Source organism: Thunnus albacares, chromosome 12, assembly GCF_914725855.1.
Source record: "Thunnus albacares chromosome 12, fThuAlb1.1, whole genome shotgun sequence".
Lineage (NCBI taxonomy): Eukaryota > Metazoa > Chordata > Actinopteri > Scombriformes > Scombridae > Thunnus > Thunnus albacares.
In genome coordinates this window covers 3894278-3914072 of record NC_058117.1, presented here as the reverse complement: position 1 = coordinate 3914072, position 19795 = coordinate 3894278, and the positions used below count along the sequence as shown (strand labels likewise).

Below are 19795 nucleotides of genomic sequence, written 5' to 3'. Positions count from 1 at the left end.
GACAAGGAGAAAGGGAGGGCTGGTGGGAAGAGGTTAGCAGTTCTCAATGGCAACCTCCATGTTTGTGTGTGTGTGTGAGCGTGCACTGTCGCCGCTGCTTGCGTCACGTGCCCCTGGCTTCCATTAGCTTGTTTTGTTGCTCAAAGCCCCCTTTCTCCACTGACCCATTCACACACAATAGCAGCCCTGTGGCCACACACACACACACACACACACACACACAGATCCCGTCCCCCTTTTCTCTTCCATTCTCGTTCACACTACTCTCCTCTCCTCGCTTAACACCCCCCACCCCACCCCCAAGCCTGCATGGCTGCGTTTTGTGGTTGACATTTCAGCCGTCACACTTAATTTATCCAGCACTCCTGACCTAGATGCCAGGTTGACTGGTGAGCCCCGCTCCTCGCCTGGGCGCGCTGCATGCGCCATCCTGACTCTAGCTTCAGGCCGGCAGCCCCCGTCGCTACACACACAGTCACTCTCTCACTCACACACACACACACACACACACACACACACACACACACCAACCGTGTGGCTTGGGTTAGTGTGGTCTGGAATGGGATGGCAAATGTGCCCGGGCAAATAGGATAGCCTAGCTAACAGAGTACTCGGAGTGGTGTGTGTCTGCGGCGCAGGAAAGGAGTTCTTTCTGTGCCTCATGATGCACTTGTTAGAAAGACGGACACACACACACACACACACCCACCCCAAGCCGGTCAGTCAGTCATGATGACTGTATGTCTGGTACTCTAAGCTCCATCTGTTCAGTAAGCATGGTTATTACACATGCACACACACACATGCGCGTGCCTTCGTCAGCAGCTCAAGGTCACAGCTCCGGCAGAGTGCTGCGCTGTGACCTTTATTCTACATCACACACACACACACACGCACGCACGCACACACAGTGTTGCGTGCAGCACTCTAGTTGACATATAACATGCCTGTCTCGCCCCTCCCCCGCTCATGCACGCTGTCAGGGAGCTGCTATACCATCCAGCTCGCTGCCGTTCTGCAGCTTCTAGGAAATGCCTCCCTAATGTTTAAGTGGTATCATTCCTTGTTTGTGCAGATTTCTCCTCTTTATCTCCCGTTTTCGCTCAGGTTTAGCCCAGTTAGTCTACCTGTCCGTCAGCGGATAGAAACGACATGTCCTCAGTCCTGTCAGGACGATGGAAATATAAAATAAAGTGATCATCACTTTTTAGAGAACCACAGCAGATCAGCTCAGCCGCATCCTTGCTGTGAAAGACGACACACTTCATCATCCTTTTAGGACATATTATACGAGCACCAATGTGGTCACCTTGCCAAGCTAGTTTTTCAGCAAGCTGATTCATCTTGGTTTTGGTGGCTGAGTGATTTTTATAGAAAACCCACCTCACCTGACTGAAGAGCTGAGGCATGCAACTGCTGCTGCTACTGCTGCTGCTGCTGCTGCTGCTGCTGCAGTGTCTGAACAGAGACGAGGCGCTTCCTTCCGTGCATGCATCCCCGAATGATACTTTGACACTTAATCAAAGAGAGATGACATGTTCACTCTTACTTGAACTTTATATAGGATATATCTGAGCTTTCAAAATTGATTAAGAAAATGATGATGGAATTCATCCTATCAAGTGATCAATTGTTGACCTCCTCTTAGACTTAAATGGAGATTTTATTGTGCTACAGTGATAAGAATCAAAGTAAAACTTGACCTGTATATGTACTGTATAGCTAAAGTGCACTTGTGGTGCACTTGTCAGGCCTAGGGGAGTGAGATAGTGACAAAACGAAAGCAGTAAATTTAAAGAAACGATTGTGGACATTTGTTAAAGTTAAAGGACAGCTAGGAAACGTGCTACCACGCCGCTCCGCCTCTGTGATGTTCTTTAATTCCATTATAGTTACGGGCAGAGATGCCAGTTCTTCTCACATTCATGCTCTAAACCAGAGATGGATTTCAAGAAATGAGGGATTTGTCAAGAAACATGCTCTCCAATTAAGCTTATCAACCCCTGAAAAATGGTGTTGGGGCCTACTTGTGTCATTGCACGCTCAGTATGCATCAACCTATGACCGAACAAAGCTGGTGTTCAAAAGTGTAGCCAAGCTTCACAAAGGACGGCAGTGATGCAGTAAATTGTAATCTACTGCACAAATGATCTCATACATTTTGAGGAAGTCCATTTAAAATTACAGATCATTTACTGGCAGCACGGTAATGCATGAACTTTGAACTTCTGCATGGCAACATGGAGTATTTATATCTGTTACTTTTTTTTTTTTTTTAACATAAGAATCACAAAGTTACCGTTTATTGCAGCCAGTGCTCAAAATAAAGGTGTTTTTTGCTTTCAACACACATGGTTTGTTACTTGAATCTTATTACCAGAAACAGATTCTTATAAAATCAGATCATTGATAAGAAACGTGGGTCTTGCATCAGAGTGTGCACACAGTAGGAAGTGGCAAAACAAACATAGGTCTGAAAATAGGTCTGGTCTTCCTTTTATAATAAATGACTTGTGTGGCTAACTATACAGTTACCTGCTGAATTGAGGGGAGGCAATGAGCAGCTGTCAGTTTGGGATAGGTGGAGGAATGGATGCATAGAGCCAGGAGAGAAGCTGAACGATGACAAAAGGATTTCCTTTCACACCATCCTCAGGGGTCTTAAGTGCTTCTGCCCAGTAGAGTTAACCCTCTGTCTCCTCCTTCAGCCTCTTCACTCCCCCCTTTCCTCCTCCTCCTCACTATCCTGCCTCTATCCTCCGAGAGATGAAACTCAACACCCTTCATCTCCTCTCCAGTCCAGCACATTAGCCGTGCAGCCGTTCTGTCAAGTTCTTTACGGATCTTTTTTATTAAAGTCACTTTATCAGTGAGATCATCACAACCTGTTTTGATAGTGGAACGACGATATTTGTCAGTTCTTGATGAAGCACTGGATTCAAACCAGTGAGCTAAATTTGCCCTGAAGAACAGTCGACCTGACGCAGGACTTGGGCGTGTGTGAGATTGTTTGTGTGTACACTGTGTGTGTGTGTGTGTGTGTCTCCATTGTCATTCGTGTGATTGATTATCTGGGAAGCTTGGCAGGAGGACAGATTTATCTCTTGGCACCGTGTCTCCCCCCCCCATCTCTCTCTCTCTCTCTCTCTCCCTCTCTCTCTCTTTCTTTCCCTCTGTGATTGTCTCTCTCACTCTCTCCATCTCTGTCTCCCCTAGCTGTCTTTCCCCCCACCCCCCCATTTGTGTGTCTAAATGGCTCAGTTTACGTGTGTGTCAGCAGGTGTTTGTGTGCATGCGTGCAGAGGTTTGTGTGATGCGTGACCTTGCAGCAGTTTTGTGTGTGTGTGTGTATGTGCGCATTAGCATTCTCCTGACGCAAGTGGACTTTAAGTGATAGCACCCCAACTCTTTTTTCCTCCACCATGTGAACACAACCACGCTATACTAAACGTGTGTGTGTGTGTGTGTGTGTGTGTACACAGAGGGGAGCTGCTGCCGTGGCATTTCGCTATAAACTTGCTGATGCTCTCACACACCTTGTTGACACACTTTGACACACGCAGAAGTGCACACGTGCGTTACACATGCACATACACACACTCTCCAAGGCATACTCTCTTCTCCCTCTCTCTCTCGTATGACACACACACACACACACACACACTCTCCCTCGCTGCGCCTTTTTGAAGTATGGAGATAATTTATTCGTGTCATGATGCCTGATTTCCCATCTGCTACTGGGACCCTGAGCAGCTGGAGAGAGAGAGAAAGAGGGAGGGAGGGAGGGATGGAAAAGAGGGAGAGGGAGGAGAGGCAGCTGGAGAGGCTCCCAACAGCTGGTAACCAGTTTCCTGTCACAGAAAGCTTACTTGGGAGCAATGAGGAGGAGGAGGAAGTGGAGGGAGAAGGAGAAAGGAGAGGGGATTTAGTCTGCAGGAGAGCAAAGGAGGAGGAAAAATGAGGTGTCAGCCAGTTTGTTTACTAAGGTTAGCATGCTGGAGCAGCAGGCAGGAGGGGGGAGGAAACTGTAGCAACAGGGAGTCCTGAAGAGAGGAGAGGGAGGAGATGGTAGCCATGTGCATTGCATTGATGGATGGATGGATCCCCTCTTCACACTCTCTCTGTAGTGTAGTGTACTCTGTAGTCCGCCATTACTGGCAAATTTAACCCCCACCCCTGCAGAGAATATAGCGGTATTGACTGACAGGCTGAACTAGTGTTGAAGCAAAACACTAGCAGAAAGTGTGCACACTGATCTGTATTTGATGTGACCTACTTTAGAGCCAGAACAATTAATTGACAGAAATAGAAAATTAATCAGTTTGATTGTCAAGTAAATGTTTGGGGGGGGTTTTTTGCAAAAATGTCAAAAATGATCTGGTTCCGGCTCGTCCACTCTGAATATTTTTTTGTTTGTTTGTTGTTGTTTTTTGCTTTAACAGTATCTGTTGGGCTCTTGGTCGAACAAAACAAGAAATTTATGACCTTTTGTAGACCGATTTATTAATAAATAAAATAAAAAATCACTAGGTTAATCAATAAAGAAAATCGTTATTAGCAGCCCTAATTTAGTCTTAGTTTAGTTCTTTGTTTTCAAACCAAAATGAAGGTCTTCAAATAATGATTTTCACTGTTGATAATCTGTTGGTTGATTTCGTGATTAATTGATCAATTGTTGAGTCTATGAAAACTCATAAAACAATGAAAAATGCCAATCACAACTTCCCAGAGCCCAAGATGACATCTCCAAACAAACAACTTGCTTTGTCTGACCAACAGTCCAAAATTATTCCCTTAATAATCAGATCAAATGCAGCAGCAAATTGTCAGATTTAAGCAGCAGCAGCCAGTGTACGTTCAACATTTTTGCAGGTTATTTATTATATTTGATTACCAGCATTGGCTCAGTGACTTTTCTGTCCAGTGACTAATCATTTCAGCAGTAGAAATATGAGATGACTTGTCTGTTTTCATGCTTTCTGCGCTACTTGGCCAACACTGGCTGCACAAACTTTAATGTGTTTTACAGTGTTTGTGCACAAACCTCATTTAATTTTCATTATTCATTAGATAAGGAAACATTTTCTTTTTTAAGTGTTATTTGTAAATTTGCTGAATAACTGAAATTAACTGATCTGTTTCTCCCTCGCCCCCCCCAGCATTCCCCCACGGACCCGTCAGGCGATGCCTCAATGATGGTTCCTGACAGGCCGACAGTTGGAGCTGGTGCCCCTGGCCAGCCTATCAGCACAGAGCAGCCCAGCGACCAGGAGACCAAGCCAAAAAAGAAGAAAAAGAAGAAAGCAAAAGCGGCGGACGGAGAAGAAGAAGAGGGAGGGAGAAAGACGGCAAGAGACGGAGGAGATGAAGACGTAAAGTCAGAATTTCCCGGCACAGGGAGTGACGCGGGCGAACAGGTCGCTGGCACAGGAATTGTAGAGGGAAGTTCGCCACCGTTGGAGGAGAAGAAAAAGCGGAAAAAGAAACCAAAGGAGAAGGCAGAGGGCAAGGAGCCCAAAGAGCCCAAGACCCCGAAAACGCCCAAAACACCCAAAACACCCAAGACCCCCAAAGAGCCCAAGGAGCCCAAGGAGAAGAAAGCCAAGAGCTCCACGCCCAAAACCAAGACCCCCAAGAAAACCAGGTAGGAGCAGCTTTCACACACACCGACGCGTATGTTTGTGTGGACCGAAGCTCCACAACATGTGTCAACTACCAGATCAAAGTTAAACTTCCACAGCAGCTGGTGTTAACACTGATGCCCACAGAACCATAAAGTCCTAAAGACACATTTGTCCCCGTAGCCACTAAGTGGAAGTGTGATGTTTTCAGTTCCACATGTACGCACGTTGAAACAGAAATGAATCAAACGACACAGGCAGCTATCGACTGTCAATTTCACAGTGTCTATACAATTTCTTATAAATATTCCAAAGGTGTAAGCCGTTTGCTACAGCAAAGACATTCTTTCAAATTGTACTTTTCAATGTCAGCTACTGAAAGACTTCAATAAACATACACGCTAGCTTGTACAAAAAAGACAAACACACACAGGATCCATCACTCATGTGACCAACCAGGGGGAACAGAAAAGGTCACAACCTCTGAGCTGTGACACAGCCGGCTGCCACAGAGTGTGTGTGTGCGTGTGAGTTAGTGATCACAGGGCTTAGTGAAGCATTGAGCTGGTGGTGCTACAGACAGATCTGAAGATCAATCACATTTTCTTCCATAGATACTGATCAACAGGGTTAAAACTACCGTCAGCTTAGTTTTGAAGGTCAGGTGGAAAGTAACATGTATTCAGTCAGCACATTGTCGGCTAACCTACTGGAAATGACTTTTTTTTTTTACAAGAATTGACAACATTACCATTACACATAATGTATCACCCCCAAAATCCAGTTTGCAGTCTCTGAATGAGTCAGGGACGCTGTTGCCATTTGGCGATATCATCACCATGATGTGTAAAGATCCAGAAATCACCCGTCAAATCAGTGCGTCCACTTGTGTGAGCTTCCCTACTCTCTCTGACACTCAGTCCCGAGCCCATCAGCTCCTACAGAAGATGTGAATCTTTCAAACAGCTCACAGAATTTATAGTTTCACTTTACTAAAAAAAAAACACATTTCCTAAAACAGCTGGTCACTGTAGTTTTTAGTCAGTGTTCCTCAAACAGGAGAAAACGGTGCATTTGTTGGGGACTATTTTCAGCTGTGGATTAATCGATACTTTGTGCTCTAGTGTGTATTTCTGGCAGCAAGACAGTGTGTGTGTGTGTGTGTGTGTGTGTGTGTGTGTGTGTGTGTGTGTGAGTCATGAAGTGGTAATGAAGGAATTGATGTGTTTTTAACAGTTTTTGGACAACTGTGCTCTCCAGCACAGAGGAATAAGATATATCAGACTTTGGAAACACACACAGTACTTGTTAGTAGATGGATTCATTGATTTTGGGCTTTTTATGAGATTTGTTGACTATTAAACACCATTTCCTCCATTCAGTTATGTATTTATAGTCTATATCAAGCAGATAGAGAGATCAAATGAGTTCAATCTTGAGCATGTTATAGTAGGTGTTTTGAAAGTCTAGCACTTCACAGCAGATGTCAATATGATTTGGTTTCACTTTGTTTACACTGAGCTCTCTGGTGTTTTTCTCTCATTTCTCATTTCTCTCTCTCTCTCTTTTGACTTTTCTGGGCAGCACATGTTGAAGTCCTACAAGTATTTTTTATAGCTGTGATGTGCAGCGTCTCTCCCGATGCCGGTGTTTGCTCACTTCTCCTCCTGCACAGTGTGTCAGATCAGGGGGAAAAAAAAAGGGATGCCAGCATTTGTGTATGAGAGATTCAGAGGTGCTTTCATTGTGAAGGTGGAAACTTGATCGGACGGAGGAATGTGTCAGGACGGCCCCCATCTCTCTCTCTCTCTCCCTCCCTCTCTCTCTCTCTCACCCAGCCCACAGTCCCCCCACCACCCCCCCCCCTCTCTCTCTCTTTCCTCTCGGCCCCTTTTATCCCAAGGAAGAGGGAGGGCCAAAGCAGCAGGCAGGGGTCAGCGCTGGGGGAGGTGTGTGTGTGTGTGTGTGTGTGTGTATGCATGCATCGGCCACTGGAAAAGAGACGGGGGTGGGGAGAATTGAGGGGGGGGACCTGGAGTGAGTGTGTGAGGCTGTGAGGGGGCAGGCGTTTTGTGTGTGTCTGTGTGTGTGTGTGTGTGTTGGGGGGGAGGGGTCGTTAGTAATCTTTGTGGCAGAAAATGGCGTCTAATGATAATGAAGGCCATGCTGCTGACCACTCCACCACCACAACTCTGTGTGTGTGTGTGTGTGTGTGTGTGTGTGTGTGTGTGTGTGTGTGTGAGGGCAGAGGAAATGTGGGGGTGGGGGAGTCCTCTCTCTCAGCCCTATGTATGTATATGTGTGTGTGTGTGTGTGTGTGTGTGTGTGTGTGTGTGTTGGTAAACTAGCTCTTATCTGTTGTCAGGCTTTCCTCCATCTTGAGTGGCGGCCTGCAGCAGCTCCCAGGTTAATTTAGCATAATAATGGCTGCCGGCCATTCACTGCTACTCTAAAATGGTGGACCGCTGCAATCACCCAACTATCTTCTCTTTTATTCTTTTTCCCCTCCCTCCAGTTCCACCTCTTCCTGCTGAAGAGGAGCGTATCCTTTCATCTTTTCCCCTCCACCGCCCTCTCCAGCTTTCACTCTTACCTGAATGAAGCCCAGGGTTGGAGAGTGAAGTCTTTTTTTTTTTTTTTTTTCTCATGTTGTCTTTTACAATAGAAGGAAGAAATAAAAAAAGGCAACATTAAATGTCTGTATTTTTGAATGAAGTTTAGCCTGGCTCTCATGAAGTTCAGCTCTTCCATTAGTCATGAACCATTAGTCATGCTTCATTCCCATCAGAAAGTGATTCAGGGCGTCTGCACGTCTTTTATGGAGAGTTTGTTCTTAACGACGTTGTATCGTATCAACTCCATGCATTTAAATGTTGCTTTAGTTGGAAGAAGTAGTTTTTCCCTCTTCTGCTTATTTAAAATTCATGCTTGATTTTAAGTGTTGAAGCTTTAAAACCAACTCGGCCAAAAACTTCTCTCCGGGTGTAGAGAAAATCCTCTTCAAGGGCCACTTACACACGTTCCATTGCATTTTTTGAGGATTTGTGCAAGATTTCCACTAGTGGGTGGAGAAATGAGGCCCCAAAGCTCAAAGAGTTTTTCATGTGGCCCATACTACGCTACAGTGTGTTTTTCTTTCTGTGCTCAGTCTGTTTGCATCTCTCTATGAACAAATAAACCACCACAGACCAGAATGAAACCTTCACTTAATCGCTGTAACCAGAACGCAGCGCAGTACTGTTAACCATTGGAATAGTCTGATTCATGTGATACTCAGACCAGGGACCATGTTGATGAGACACTCTGAGCTTCAGTACTGTCATGTTGTTAGTGTAAAAACTTGTATCTTTTCCATTCTTTCTCACATTTTCATTTTGGATGTACGTATATTGAGACTTTGCCATTAAGTTGTAGCTTTAGGCTACACCTGAGCTGGTTTTATTAGCCTATCATTTTTACAATAGCTGAATCTGTACCAGCATGCCATACTGGACTAGCTACTGGTTGTTGCTTTTTGCACCTTCAACTTGGATGCACAGAAAACATGCTGGATGTACTTTTGCTACTGAAGAAATATCTGCTTCATTCTGGTTTATATAGTTAAAACATGCCTGTAGTTTGTGCAGGCCTCGCTTGTTTTTTAATGGATAAACAGACAATAAATAGAAATCTCATGACTAGTAGTTTCAGTTATCCAGTAAGGTAGATGTGTGCATGTGTGCGTGTGTGCAACGGGTGAGACGGAGAGAATCAGGTGGTTTACTTGTCCAGTCAGCTCACTCCTCTCCTTTGACCTTGCTTTCTTTATCCATCCCTCTCGCTCACACTCCCTCTCTCTCTCTCTCTCTCTCTCTCTCTCTCTCTATCTCTGTGTCTACCTCTCTCTGAGGAAGTACATCTATAAATAACCCAGCTCTCAACTGCCACACCCTTCCCTCAGTGTGTGTGTGTGTATGTGTGTGTGTAAGGGTGATTTGTTTGCAGTACACACAAAGAAGTCAGACATGCATGCAGGCACCTTGTTTTGTGCACGTCTGCAGATGTATGTATGTGTGTGTGTGCGTGCAACACTTTCTGGACACACATACAGGTGATGTGCGTTTTGCCTTCAGGCTGCTTCTGTTGGTTTTTGTTACCATGGGTGGAGTGTGTGTGTGTGTGTTGGTTCAGTAGTATGACTTATCACGGCAGCAGGTGTCCCTTACACCCCACCATTACCCAGTCTTTGTCTTCCTCTCTACTCCAGCCCCATATTTTACCCCGCTGCTCTGCTCCTTCTCTTGCCTTTATCTCCCCCCCTCCTCCTCCTCCTCTGATCTGAAAGGAGCATCTCAACTCCACACACGCACACACACAGAGCACTCCACAGCTGGCCAGCATGTGTGAATGCCAAGAGTATACAGCGGAGTGAAGGAGAGACAGCGAGGAGGGAGGAGGAGGAGGAGCTTGTACACCTGGACAGGACTAGATTCATATGGAGACAGTCATGATTGGATGGAGACGGATCGGAGCATCTTTGTAATGCAGCTTTTTTTTTTCCGAGACTCCACTTGACAGCCCTGGAACTCAACCGTTCTGATGCCCCAAAAATATATATATATATTATATTAAACTAAGATCATAAAGATGCAAGGAGTAGTCCACTAATGGCTTGAACTAACCACTGTTAGTGGACCAGTAATGGTTTGGTTGGGGGCAGCCCTGGTTGGTAACCCCCATCACTTCCTGTTAAGCTTACATCACAGTAATCTGCTTACATTCACGTGTTTTTAAGGGTGTTCCAGTTTGTAAAGGCTGAAAAGTTTTAGATTCATGAGGAGATTGGTTTTTTTTTTTTAATATGGCAAAGTGCTGTCTTGTTTCATTTCCTGACAACGAAACAAATGCTTTCATCACCATAAAGTGATACATCACAACATAAAACACTAATCAATCTCAGGCCGTATTCACACCAAATCAGGCAATGCAGCAATAATGTCAGTCCTCCCACTCATTTGAATGGGGGGTAGTGCATTTTGGCCACAGCGGTGCCGCACCAGCCAGAAAGCAGAACCAGTGAACTTTTGGTGAAACGAAACCAGACGTCACCGTGGCTGAAGGCTTGCAGTGGCCAATCAGATCCAGAGATCAGACTGATCAGAGCTGTAAAACTCTGCCATGAGGGAGTACAAAGACGCCACTAAGAGGAAAGCAGGACGTTTCTCTTCATTTGATAACGTTAAAAGTAAAGTGAGACTTTGCTGCTAAAAAAGACGCGAGAAAAAGAGAGAGAGAGAGAGAGAGAGCAGCGGTGGTCGAGCGAGCTAGAGAGTGAGTGAATGAAGGGAGGGAGCGGCGGTAGTGAGAAAGCCAGTGAATCAGATCAATAAAACGTTATTTTCTTTGTTTCACAGTGGTTACATTCTAGAGCAAAAACAGGTTCACACCTCCACACAACCCTGTGACGGTGCACTGCTACGCCCGATTTGATCTGAGCACAGCCTGAGACAGAAGAAGTCAAACTGACATCACGTACAGATGGATCACCATTCGTACAAAATTTGAAGTCTCTGGACATTTTGGAAAATTGCATCAATGTTGGTATCAACATGGTGTAAAATATTTCAAAGTACCGTTTCTTTTGGCTTTTGCTTCCAGTTGCAGAAAAAGCATCATAAGTCAGTGAAAGACTTTATCAGCAACTGGAAGCAGATCCAAATAAGTTACTCAGATATTCAAAGTATCTATTCTCTGATATGACTGAAGTCAGTTTTGGACAGTCTAGCCCTGAAGTGCTGGAGGAAATCTATCTACAGCGAGTTCTAGCATCATTTATCAAGAGGCATCTGTTTTTTAAGCTACCAGTGGACTCTGGATTACAGGATAGAAATGTGTCTGGAAAGCAGGGTGAGACTTGTATTCACAGCAAGTCAGTCATTTAATGAAAGCTTAAATTAAACAGTGACCGGCTGTGGTCAACCTCAATCATGCCAATCAGTGTTCAAAAGTGATTACAAGTTTTGACGCAGATGAAAAAAAAGCATAAAAGCGGTGTGTTTACAGTAAACAGTCAAAGTTTTTGCAGTGGATTTATGGTACAAGTAGATTAATTCAAACAGCTGCCACATTAAGAGGCGAAACGGCTTGTTGGACACCAGAACCGTAGAGACGACACAGCAGAGGAAGAGGAGCAAAGAGATGGACCGAGCAGAAAGAGTTGGAGAGGTGATGGAGGGATTGAGAAGAGAAGAGAGAGGCCACGAAGAAGCAAGGAGGAAGAGAGGAGAGAAGGCAGCCAAGTGGAGAAGTGTGTTTGTGTGCGTGTGTGTGTGTGTCTGTGTATGCGTGTGTGTGTGTGTGTGTGTGTGTGTGGCCAGATGGCTCCAGCGTGTGGCGACCAGCCAGAGGAACAGGTGCAGGTCACATGACCAGCCGTTACCACGGAGATGGTGATTGCTCTTGGCGTGAGGATGAAAGGAGAAGGGCCCCAGGGACAGAGAGGGGGTGAGCGAGCAGGAGGGAAGGAGGGAGAGAGGCACAGAGCAGGAGAGAGAGAGAGAGAGAGCGAGAGATACAGGCATACTGTACTGCAGAGAGAACGATGAGAGAAAAGGCAACACACAACTACAAGTACATCTATCCATTCAGCTTCAGAGGAAGTTATTAGAACAGATGATTCTCTCCTAAAGGCTTAAATGTATAGATTATATATTGGTATTTCTTTTCAAAAAGATGTAGATCTTGTAAAGTGAACACTACAGTTTGTTTTGGATAGCCGGTTCCATTTAGGATCCGGTGCCAGGTTTGCAAAACAGCCACTACGCTTCAACACTAACGAATCTCTTATGAAACCTTTTATCTCCCAGCTTTTTTTATTAGCAACGTACAAAACATTCAGGTTGCTGGCTTCTCATTTTTAAGCCAGTAATGACCATTCCCTTTTTTCTGCCTGTTGTGTTGACAAACATCACTCACGGCAGATCATCATCTGTTGGAGCTAATTAATGTGAATTCCACAAGTAACTTTTGTTGGCAAGCAAATGCTGTAAGGAAACTTTACTGGTGTCTGGTTAACGTGCTCTCTGCAAACAGGTGTTTGTACTCGGCTGAAGATTGTTTGTGAAGTAAAACAAACGCCTCTCTCACCGCTGCCCAAGATAATTTGCAATACTTAACTTTGGGCCTCCCGTAATTCCTGAACCTCAACTCTAACCCCGAGGCTTTAGTACCAGGTTTTTCCCTTTTTGTTTTCACTGTATTGTTAGAATGGAACCGTTCAGATATGTTATTTAAAAGTTGAAAGCAAGACATTTTTATGTGCCCTTTTGAAAGAAGAGCAAAGTAAGTCATTTTTGGACCAATGAAAGGAGTGGCATTGATTGAATTTCCTACAATGTTCCTTCACATAAGATATATAATTATACATATAGAGAATCCATGGCACTGCCGGGGCTGGAGATAGACTTAGTTCCAGGAACTCATCCCCCGACACGAGCGGTGGAACAACAGAACGCTGACGGTAGCTTCATGTTATGTTGTGGTTTTGTTTAGTTCCTGCACATAAAAAGGGCTTTGTATACCATTATACGCAAACTTGTTTTTGCAGTCCATCAAGACAGACAGAGAGGTGAGACTTCTGTGGTAAAACAATCTCACTGATCCACATCACTTACATTTCAGAAGCCAGAATCTCCCGGTCGAGATTTACTGCTCATCTCATTTTCATGTCGGAGCGGCAGGTTGTGACCACTGATTAGACTCCTGGAACACCATTCAACTGCATTTTGAGTTTGAGTTTTTCATCATTTAATTTATTTGCAAATTTTGAAAGCTAAAAGGATTTAAGTAAGTGGAAATAAGTGGATTCTATACTGGATTCAGATTGAATAAAATGTTATCAAACCCTAATAATGGCTGGCATGTATAAGCTGTATGTTGGTGTTTTGAAGATAAACGTTTTGTGAATTACCCTCACAGTATTCTTCCAGAACAATCATGACGGCAAAGTAACAGAGTACTCAGAGAGGCTGTGTGTGTGTGTGTGTGTGTGTGTGTGTGTGTGTGTGTGTGTTTGAGAGCGACAGAGGAGGGGTGCAGAGTGTCCTCTTGTCTTCCTCTGTAGTGTGTGTGTGTGTGTGTGTATACACACACTCGCAGATAGAGCCAGCTCCTCTTTCTTTCCATGCCAGAGATTAGAGGAAGCCTGGGGGCCTCTCAACCCTCCCCCCCTCCTCCTCTCTCTGGGGCCTCTCTCTCTCTCGCTCTCTCTCTCTCCGTCTCTGTATCTCTCTATCTTGCTCCCTCGCTCCCTCCGCCTCCTCGCAGTCTTTCATCATATTAACCCCCTGTGTGCCAGAGCCTGAGGCACACTAATGATTTCTAAATGGGTAAATCAAACATGGCGACTGCCCTGGGACAGACAGGCGCACACACGCCTTGTAGTCTGTATTTCTTAAAGTGTAAAAGAGGGGAACACTTTGAGGAATTGTCTTGTGTTGTTTCTGGACACTTTTTTTTTCCCCCCGTAGAGAATGTAAAGTTGTTGTTTTTTTTCTCTCTCCTCACAGCAGTAAGAAAGTGGAGTCAGAGGGCGGGGCTAGCGCTGCTAAGAAGGATTCCAAGAGGAAGAGAGAGTCGTCAGTCAGCGACGATGTGGAGATGAAGTCTCCACCCCCCTCGCCTCCTGAAGAGGATGATGACGATGGTGTACAGGTACAAGATGCACACATTGGAAGGAAGGTTCCAGTAGTTTTTTTTTCACGGCTTGTTCCAACTTTCAGGCAGCACACACAAGTCCAGTAAAGTATTCAGATTCATGGCTAATGTTGCGCAGCAGCACAGTTCCAGGAATCCCAACAAAAAAAAAAAGCAGAATGCTCTAAAACATTTGCATGTCTGTTTTCGCGGCCTGTAGAGATAGAAGGCGCTGAGCCAGCATGCGTCTGTTTGTGTTGTAAACCAGCCTTGTTGACAGACCAAGCAGACAGGCCTCACTGCCAAGTTCACATGATGCACCATCAGCAGCTTTTCAACAGCTCAATACACTTGGTTTTGCTAACTTTTTACATGTCAAATACAACTTTAAAGCAGTCCCAACAAGTATCTGCATAAAAAATGAGACTTTTTAACCGGGGGTTTTTTAGGGTATTGTAAGTGCTGTTTGGAAGAACAAGCAGCACTCCACCGTGTCCCTTCTCATACAGATCCATTTTTTATATGCAAATGTAATTATGTGGGCCATGTAAACAGAGTAGCATCTGGCTATTAGTTGCATAAAGAGCCGCGGTTTTCATTCAGACAAGAAAGCACCTTAACAGCAGTCTCCTTTTCAGGCTGTTCACCACCGCCTAGTATAGCAGTTTCTTCCACATCGGTATTATTTGGCAACATTTTGAGCCCAACAAATTGGGTGATGTTTTCTTCAAAGTCAATATGGCAAACACAGCGGACCATATGGAACAGAATAATGAATAATAAAAAAAGTGTTTGTTGGAGGAGCATGGCCTGGTGAATGATAAGCGTATACAGCCCTGTTGTTTCCTCTCACCATCTCTGATTTTAATATAGTGTAATCTGCCAAACAGTATGATCATATGTTTTTTGTTGAGTGTTACTACACGTCTATGCAGCTCTCTTTTCAGAGATGTCAGGGTTAGTGAGCATTTGTAATGAACGGAATGAAACAGGCGTGGAAACGAGTCATTTGATAGCTGAGCCGGGGATTTCTGGAAACGCTACAAAGCTGATGAACAAACCAGTGACACCAATCTGTCTCTTCCTCTACCTACATCAGAAGCGTCGCTCCAGTCGTCAGGTGAAGAGGAAGAGGTACACCGAGGATCTGGAGTTCAGGATCTCAGAGGACGACGACAGCGGAGACGACTCACCAGCACCAAAATCCCCATCGTCATCATCCCAACAGCAGGTACAGTTTAGGAATCTGGAATTAGGAATCTAACTATACATTTTTAATACGTGTTTAGTAGACTTTCCCATTAGTTAGTGTATCTGTAAACTTTTCCTTTAATTAAATGTCCACAAAGTCATTGTATCATGATATATAATAGCATGTTCTGTGATTTTATCCACATCACAGGACATTAAAAAGTAAAAACAAAAAAGGTGTACAGTGCTAGTTGTGGTGTCAAGTTTAGGGCTGCACAATATATCATTTCAGCATCAACATGGTGATGTGCGCATGTGCAGTAGTCTGCACACTGCAGGACACGCAATGTCAAGTAAGACAAATTAACTCAAACAACTTTTTTGCTGCTTGATACAAAAGGAAAACTTCTCATTTTCCACGACTAATCTACAAGAAAAGTCCGGCCGATGTTACATAATTTAGCCCAATTTAAGGTTCCAGACTTCACGGAGTCTGATCAGTTCCCCTTCACCAGAGCACATAGCGAACTGATCACCGTGAATGCACAGTCTGCGTATCACCTGCCTGTAAACATGCACGTAAGGCGGCTACTGTCACAGATAACGTCGCCTGTATGCTAGAGGCAGAGATTCAGTTACACCAGGCGGCATTTGAGTGTGTGTATTCCTGTTATTAGCAGCATCTCGTCCTGCTGCTGGTTAAAAGTTACTGTCAAGGGGTTGGTCTGTGCCTTTTTAATGTAAGAAACATTTAACACACACAGAACTTGTAGCATCCAGATTTATCTGTTCTCACATCTTGCCGGCATACAGATAAATCTCTTTGTTGCTTGAGTTTTAGAGTTTTACGCCAGGAGAACTGTTTTATCTTCCACCGTGAATATTAAGCACACGTTTTGAACATGGTTAGAAAGTCCATTTGTAAAGTTTTATTAAGAAACTTGTCTTCGTGTCCATGCCAACGTCAGTCACATACATGAAACCCAAAGTGGAGGAGTCCAAGCTGATTTCTGGAGGGGTGGCAGAGGGCTGAACTAAGTGTGGTAGAAATAGGAGGGTGGTTTTGTTTTGTTAGGATGGACTTTTAAAGTACTCAAATGATGAAAGTTATGATGAATTGTATGTCTGTACATGAATAACGCTCTGCATGTGAAATTTCCCGTATTTTTGTTTTGTTGAGTTTTCTGTCGTCACCTTTTTCAAATACTCAACATTAGTATTTTTTTTTTGGTACTGACGTAAATGTGTCTGTATCAGTGAGTAGCAAACAATCAGGTACAGAAATCTGACGTTGAAGTTTAAATCAAAACTTTGCCAGTATAAGAAAAGCAAACAGCAGCCAAGACAACATTTAACATTCAAGACTTTTGTTGTCTTATGTGGAAATGATTCTTGAAAAGTTTAAACCAGGTCTAGTGATGTCCACTGACTGAAAATAAAACGCAAAACTAGACTATAAGTGCTGTATTTCTTCATCAAGATATCAGAAAGAATCAAGTTTCATATACTTGAGAAAGTGTTAAATAATTCCAGATGTCCATTGATGCCTTATTTTACATCTATGATCAGTTGTACATGGAGAAACAGGAAGTGTCAGGTGTTGCTGTGGTTCATTACATTGTTGTAGGTTTGGTTTAAGGAGATGTTTTGTTATCATCAGCTAGATCAGGCTGCTGATATCTAATAAAAATCATATACGACAGGCTGGATGAGTCTCCAACGCTTCTGTTGTTGTCTTTGTGTTCCCAGGATGTGGCCGAGGCTGAGGGGCCTGTTGTGGAGAAGATCATGGGCAAGCGCAACACCAAGAAACAGGTGAGACATACACAGGCACACACACACATCCCACAGACACAAACACAATACACAGAGACATGCACACATGGACACACTGGCCCGAGTCATGGTTTACGTCATCTGATTAGCCGCTCCACAGCTGGCCTAAGCAGATTATATCCACACACACACACACACACACACACACACACAGAGCTCAGACAGCGTGTATTCACTTAGTAAGCGGAGACAAGAGTTCTTGTATTTCACTATGTGTGCGCTTAAAGCCAGAGGGTGTGTGCTTCTGATTGACTGTGCGCGTGTGTGACCGTGTGTGACCGTGTGTGTGTGTGTGTGTGTGTGTGTGTGTGTGTGTCTACCCGGTTTTGTTTTAGACGGCTTGTTCTAAAGAAAGCTCATCCCTGAGCCAACACATGCACGCACATATAGTCACCAGCCAACTTTCCTTTGCTAGCCAGCTGCCAATGGGTTACCCCCCCCCGCCCCCCCCACCACCACCACCTACACACACACACACAAGCACGCGCACACACACACATTCACTCGCAGCTCCATTCAGAGCTGACCCCGGGCTTGGCACACAGCCAAAACCACAACGCTAGCTACGCCAGACGCCAAGCTAGCGTTTCCTCAGGCTGTGTGTGTGTGTGTGTGTGTGTGTGTGTGTGTGTGAGATTGATGATTCATGGCATTACAGTAGTAGTAGCATGGTGGAGGGTGTGTGTGTGTGTGTGTGTGAATAGTAGCAATGGTGAATGGAAGTGGATGGCTACACTTGAAAGAGCTACTGTTTCTGTATTTCCCCTTTCACTCACACACACGTACTGTACATATGGAAGCACATATATATATATATATATATATATATATATATATATATATATATATATATATATTATCATACAGAGACCTGCCAGATGTTTATGAATGTATTTTCTTTAAATACATTGATTTGAAGTTTTTGATTTTGTTCTCTATGTTTTACTGAAAAGTGCAAATGGCTGAGAGACTGATTAGTTATGAATGAAACAGAACTTTTCCTTGGTGTGAGGATGTCAAGCAGAGTGAGATATTCAGCGTTGACTGACATGTCAGTGTGAAACCGGTATTCAGACTCCTTCTGCGTCACTTCACCAATACAGCCACATGTTGTATAACAATGACATGCCACTTCTTGCTCTTTCACCTTGCAGTTGCTATATTTGCATTGATTATTAACCCCCCCCCCCCCCCCCCCCCCCTCTCTCTCTTTTTTTTTTTTTTTTTTTTTCAGCTGGAGTCGGGGGAGGAAGTGGAGGTGGAGGAGTTTTATGTGAAGTTCAAGGGCTTGTGAGTAACGCACTAGTTTTTGTTTTTTTCTCCCTCTCTACATCTTTTGTCTTTCACAGTATGCCTTCCTCTTACTTTAAATCTATTTTCAACACACACACACACACACACACACACACACCAGGGTAAGTGTGAAAAGCCCAGTGTATTGAACCTGAAAGCCTTTATTCAGTTTCTTTTACCGTGAGGTTATTTGTCTATTTGTGCCACAGATCCACTCTTGCATTTAACACATTTAACACTGTAACTCTTGTTCAGTTTGTTATAGTAGTCATTCATTCAGACTGGCAGATAACGTTTTATGTCTATCTAGACTCCAATCAGACTGCTGTCTGGACGGCAAAAAAAAAGGCTTTTGCAAATTAGATTTAAGCTGCATGTTGAATATACAAATTTGACCTTATGACTTGCAAATAAGTTTGGACTTCTTCTAAAATCAGATTTGAGAAATAAGTCGGCTTAGCTTGACATGTGTACGCTGTTTAAAGACCCTTTTGTCATTCTTATTCATCATTATCGAATGTAATGATCCACATACAAAGCAACATTTTATTGGATTTATTATTTGCTTCATGGTCTATTTTCTTTCCTGTTTCCTGCAATAAGATCAGTTCAGCTAATAGCAACAAATCACATCACACACACGGCTACATGGCAACGCAACTGACCTACTAGTCTACAGCTGGTATGCAGCATCCACCTCCCATCAACAAGTCTCTGAAAATAAACATTTACCCCACATTCACTACAAACACTCCTGCGCTCCCTGACTTTAATATGAGCGATACTAATCACTCGGTGTGTTTGTGTCTCTTTCAGTTCGTACCTCCACTGTCGCTGGGCTGACCTGGAGGAACTGGAGAAGGATAAGAGAATACACCAGAAGGTCAAGAGGTTTAGGGCCAAGCAACAACTCAACAGTTTTATAACTGAGGTAAGACCTGAGCTCTACCTGCTCCACAGGTGTCAAACCAGTTGACGGTAACAGTTTAGGATCAACAAAAAAAAAAAATTAGCAAATCTTAGACATTTTAAAAACAGATAAATTCACCTTAACAGCTTTCCACAGGCAACATGTGTAATAATGTACATAATGTATCAGAGGTGTTCAGCACTGACTGATCAGCCTTTTGATCTGGGAAATGTAGGAAAAGTCAGAAGGACAGTAATGGAAAGTTTTCATA

General features: G+C 43.9%; 1 protein-coding gene across 1 annotated transcript in view; it reads left to right on the top strand.

The window, feature by feature from the left end:
* The window catches only part of chd7 (chromodomain helicase DNA binding protein 7), a 74092-nt gene that overhangs the window by 25134 nt on the left and 29163 nt on the right, over positions 1-19795 (top strand). The window contains exons 4-9 of the mRNA XM_044367368.1: positions 5160-5644; positions 14168-14312; positions 15394-15525; positions 17235-17300; positions 18556-18611; positions 19431-19545. Coding sequence (XP_044223303.1) covers positions 5160-5644; positions 14168-14312; positions 15394-15525; positions 17235-17300; positions 18556-18611; positions 19431-19545 — 999 coding nt within the window. The remainder of the gene's footprint in view (positions 1-5159; positions 5645-14167; positions 14313-15393; positions 15526-17234; positions 17301-18555; positions 18612-19430; positions 19546-19795) is intronic.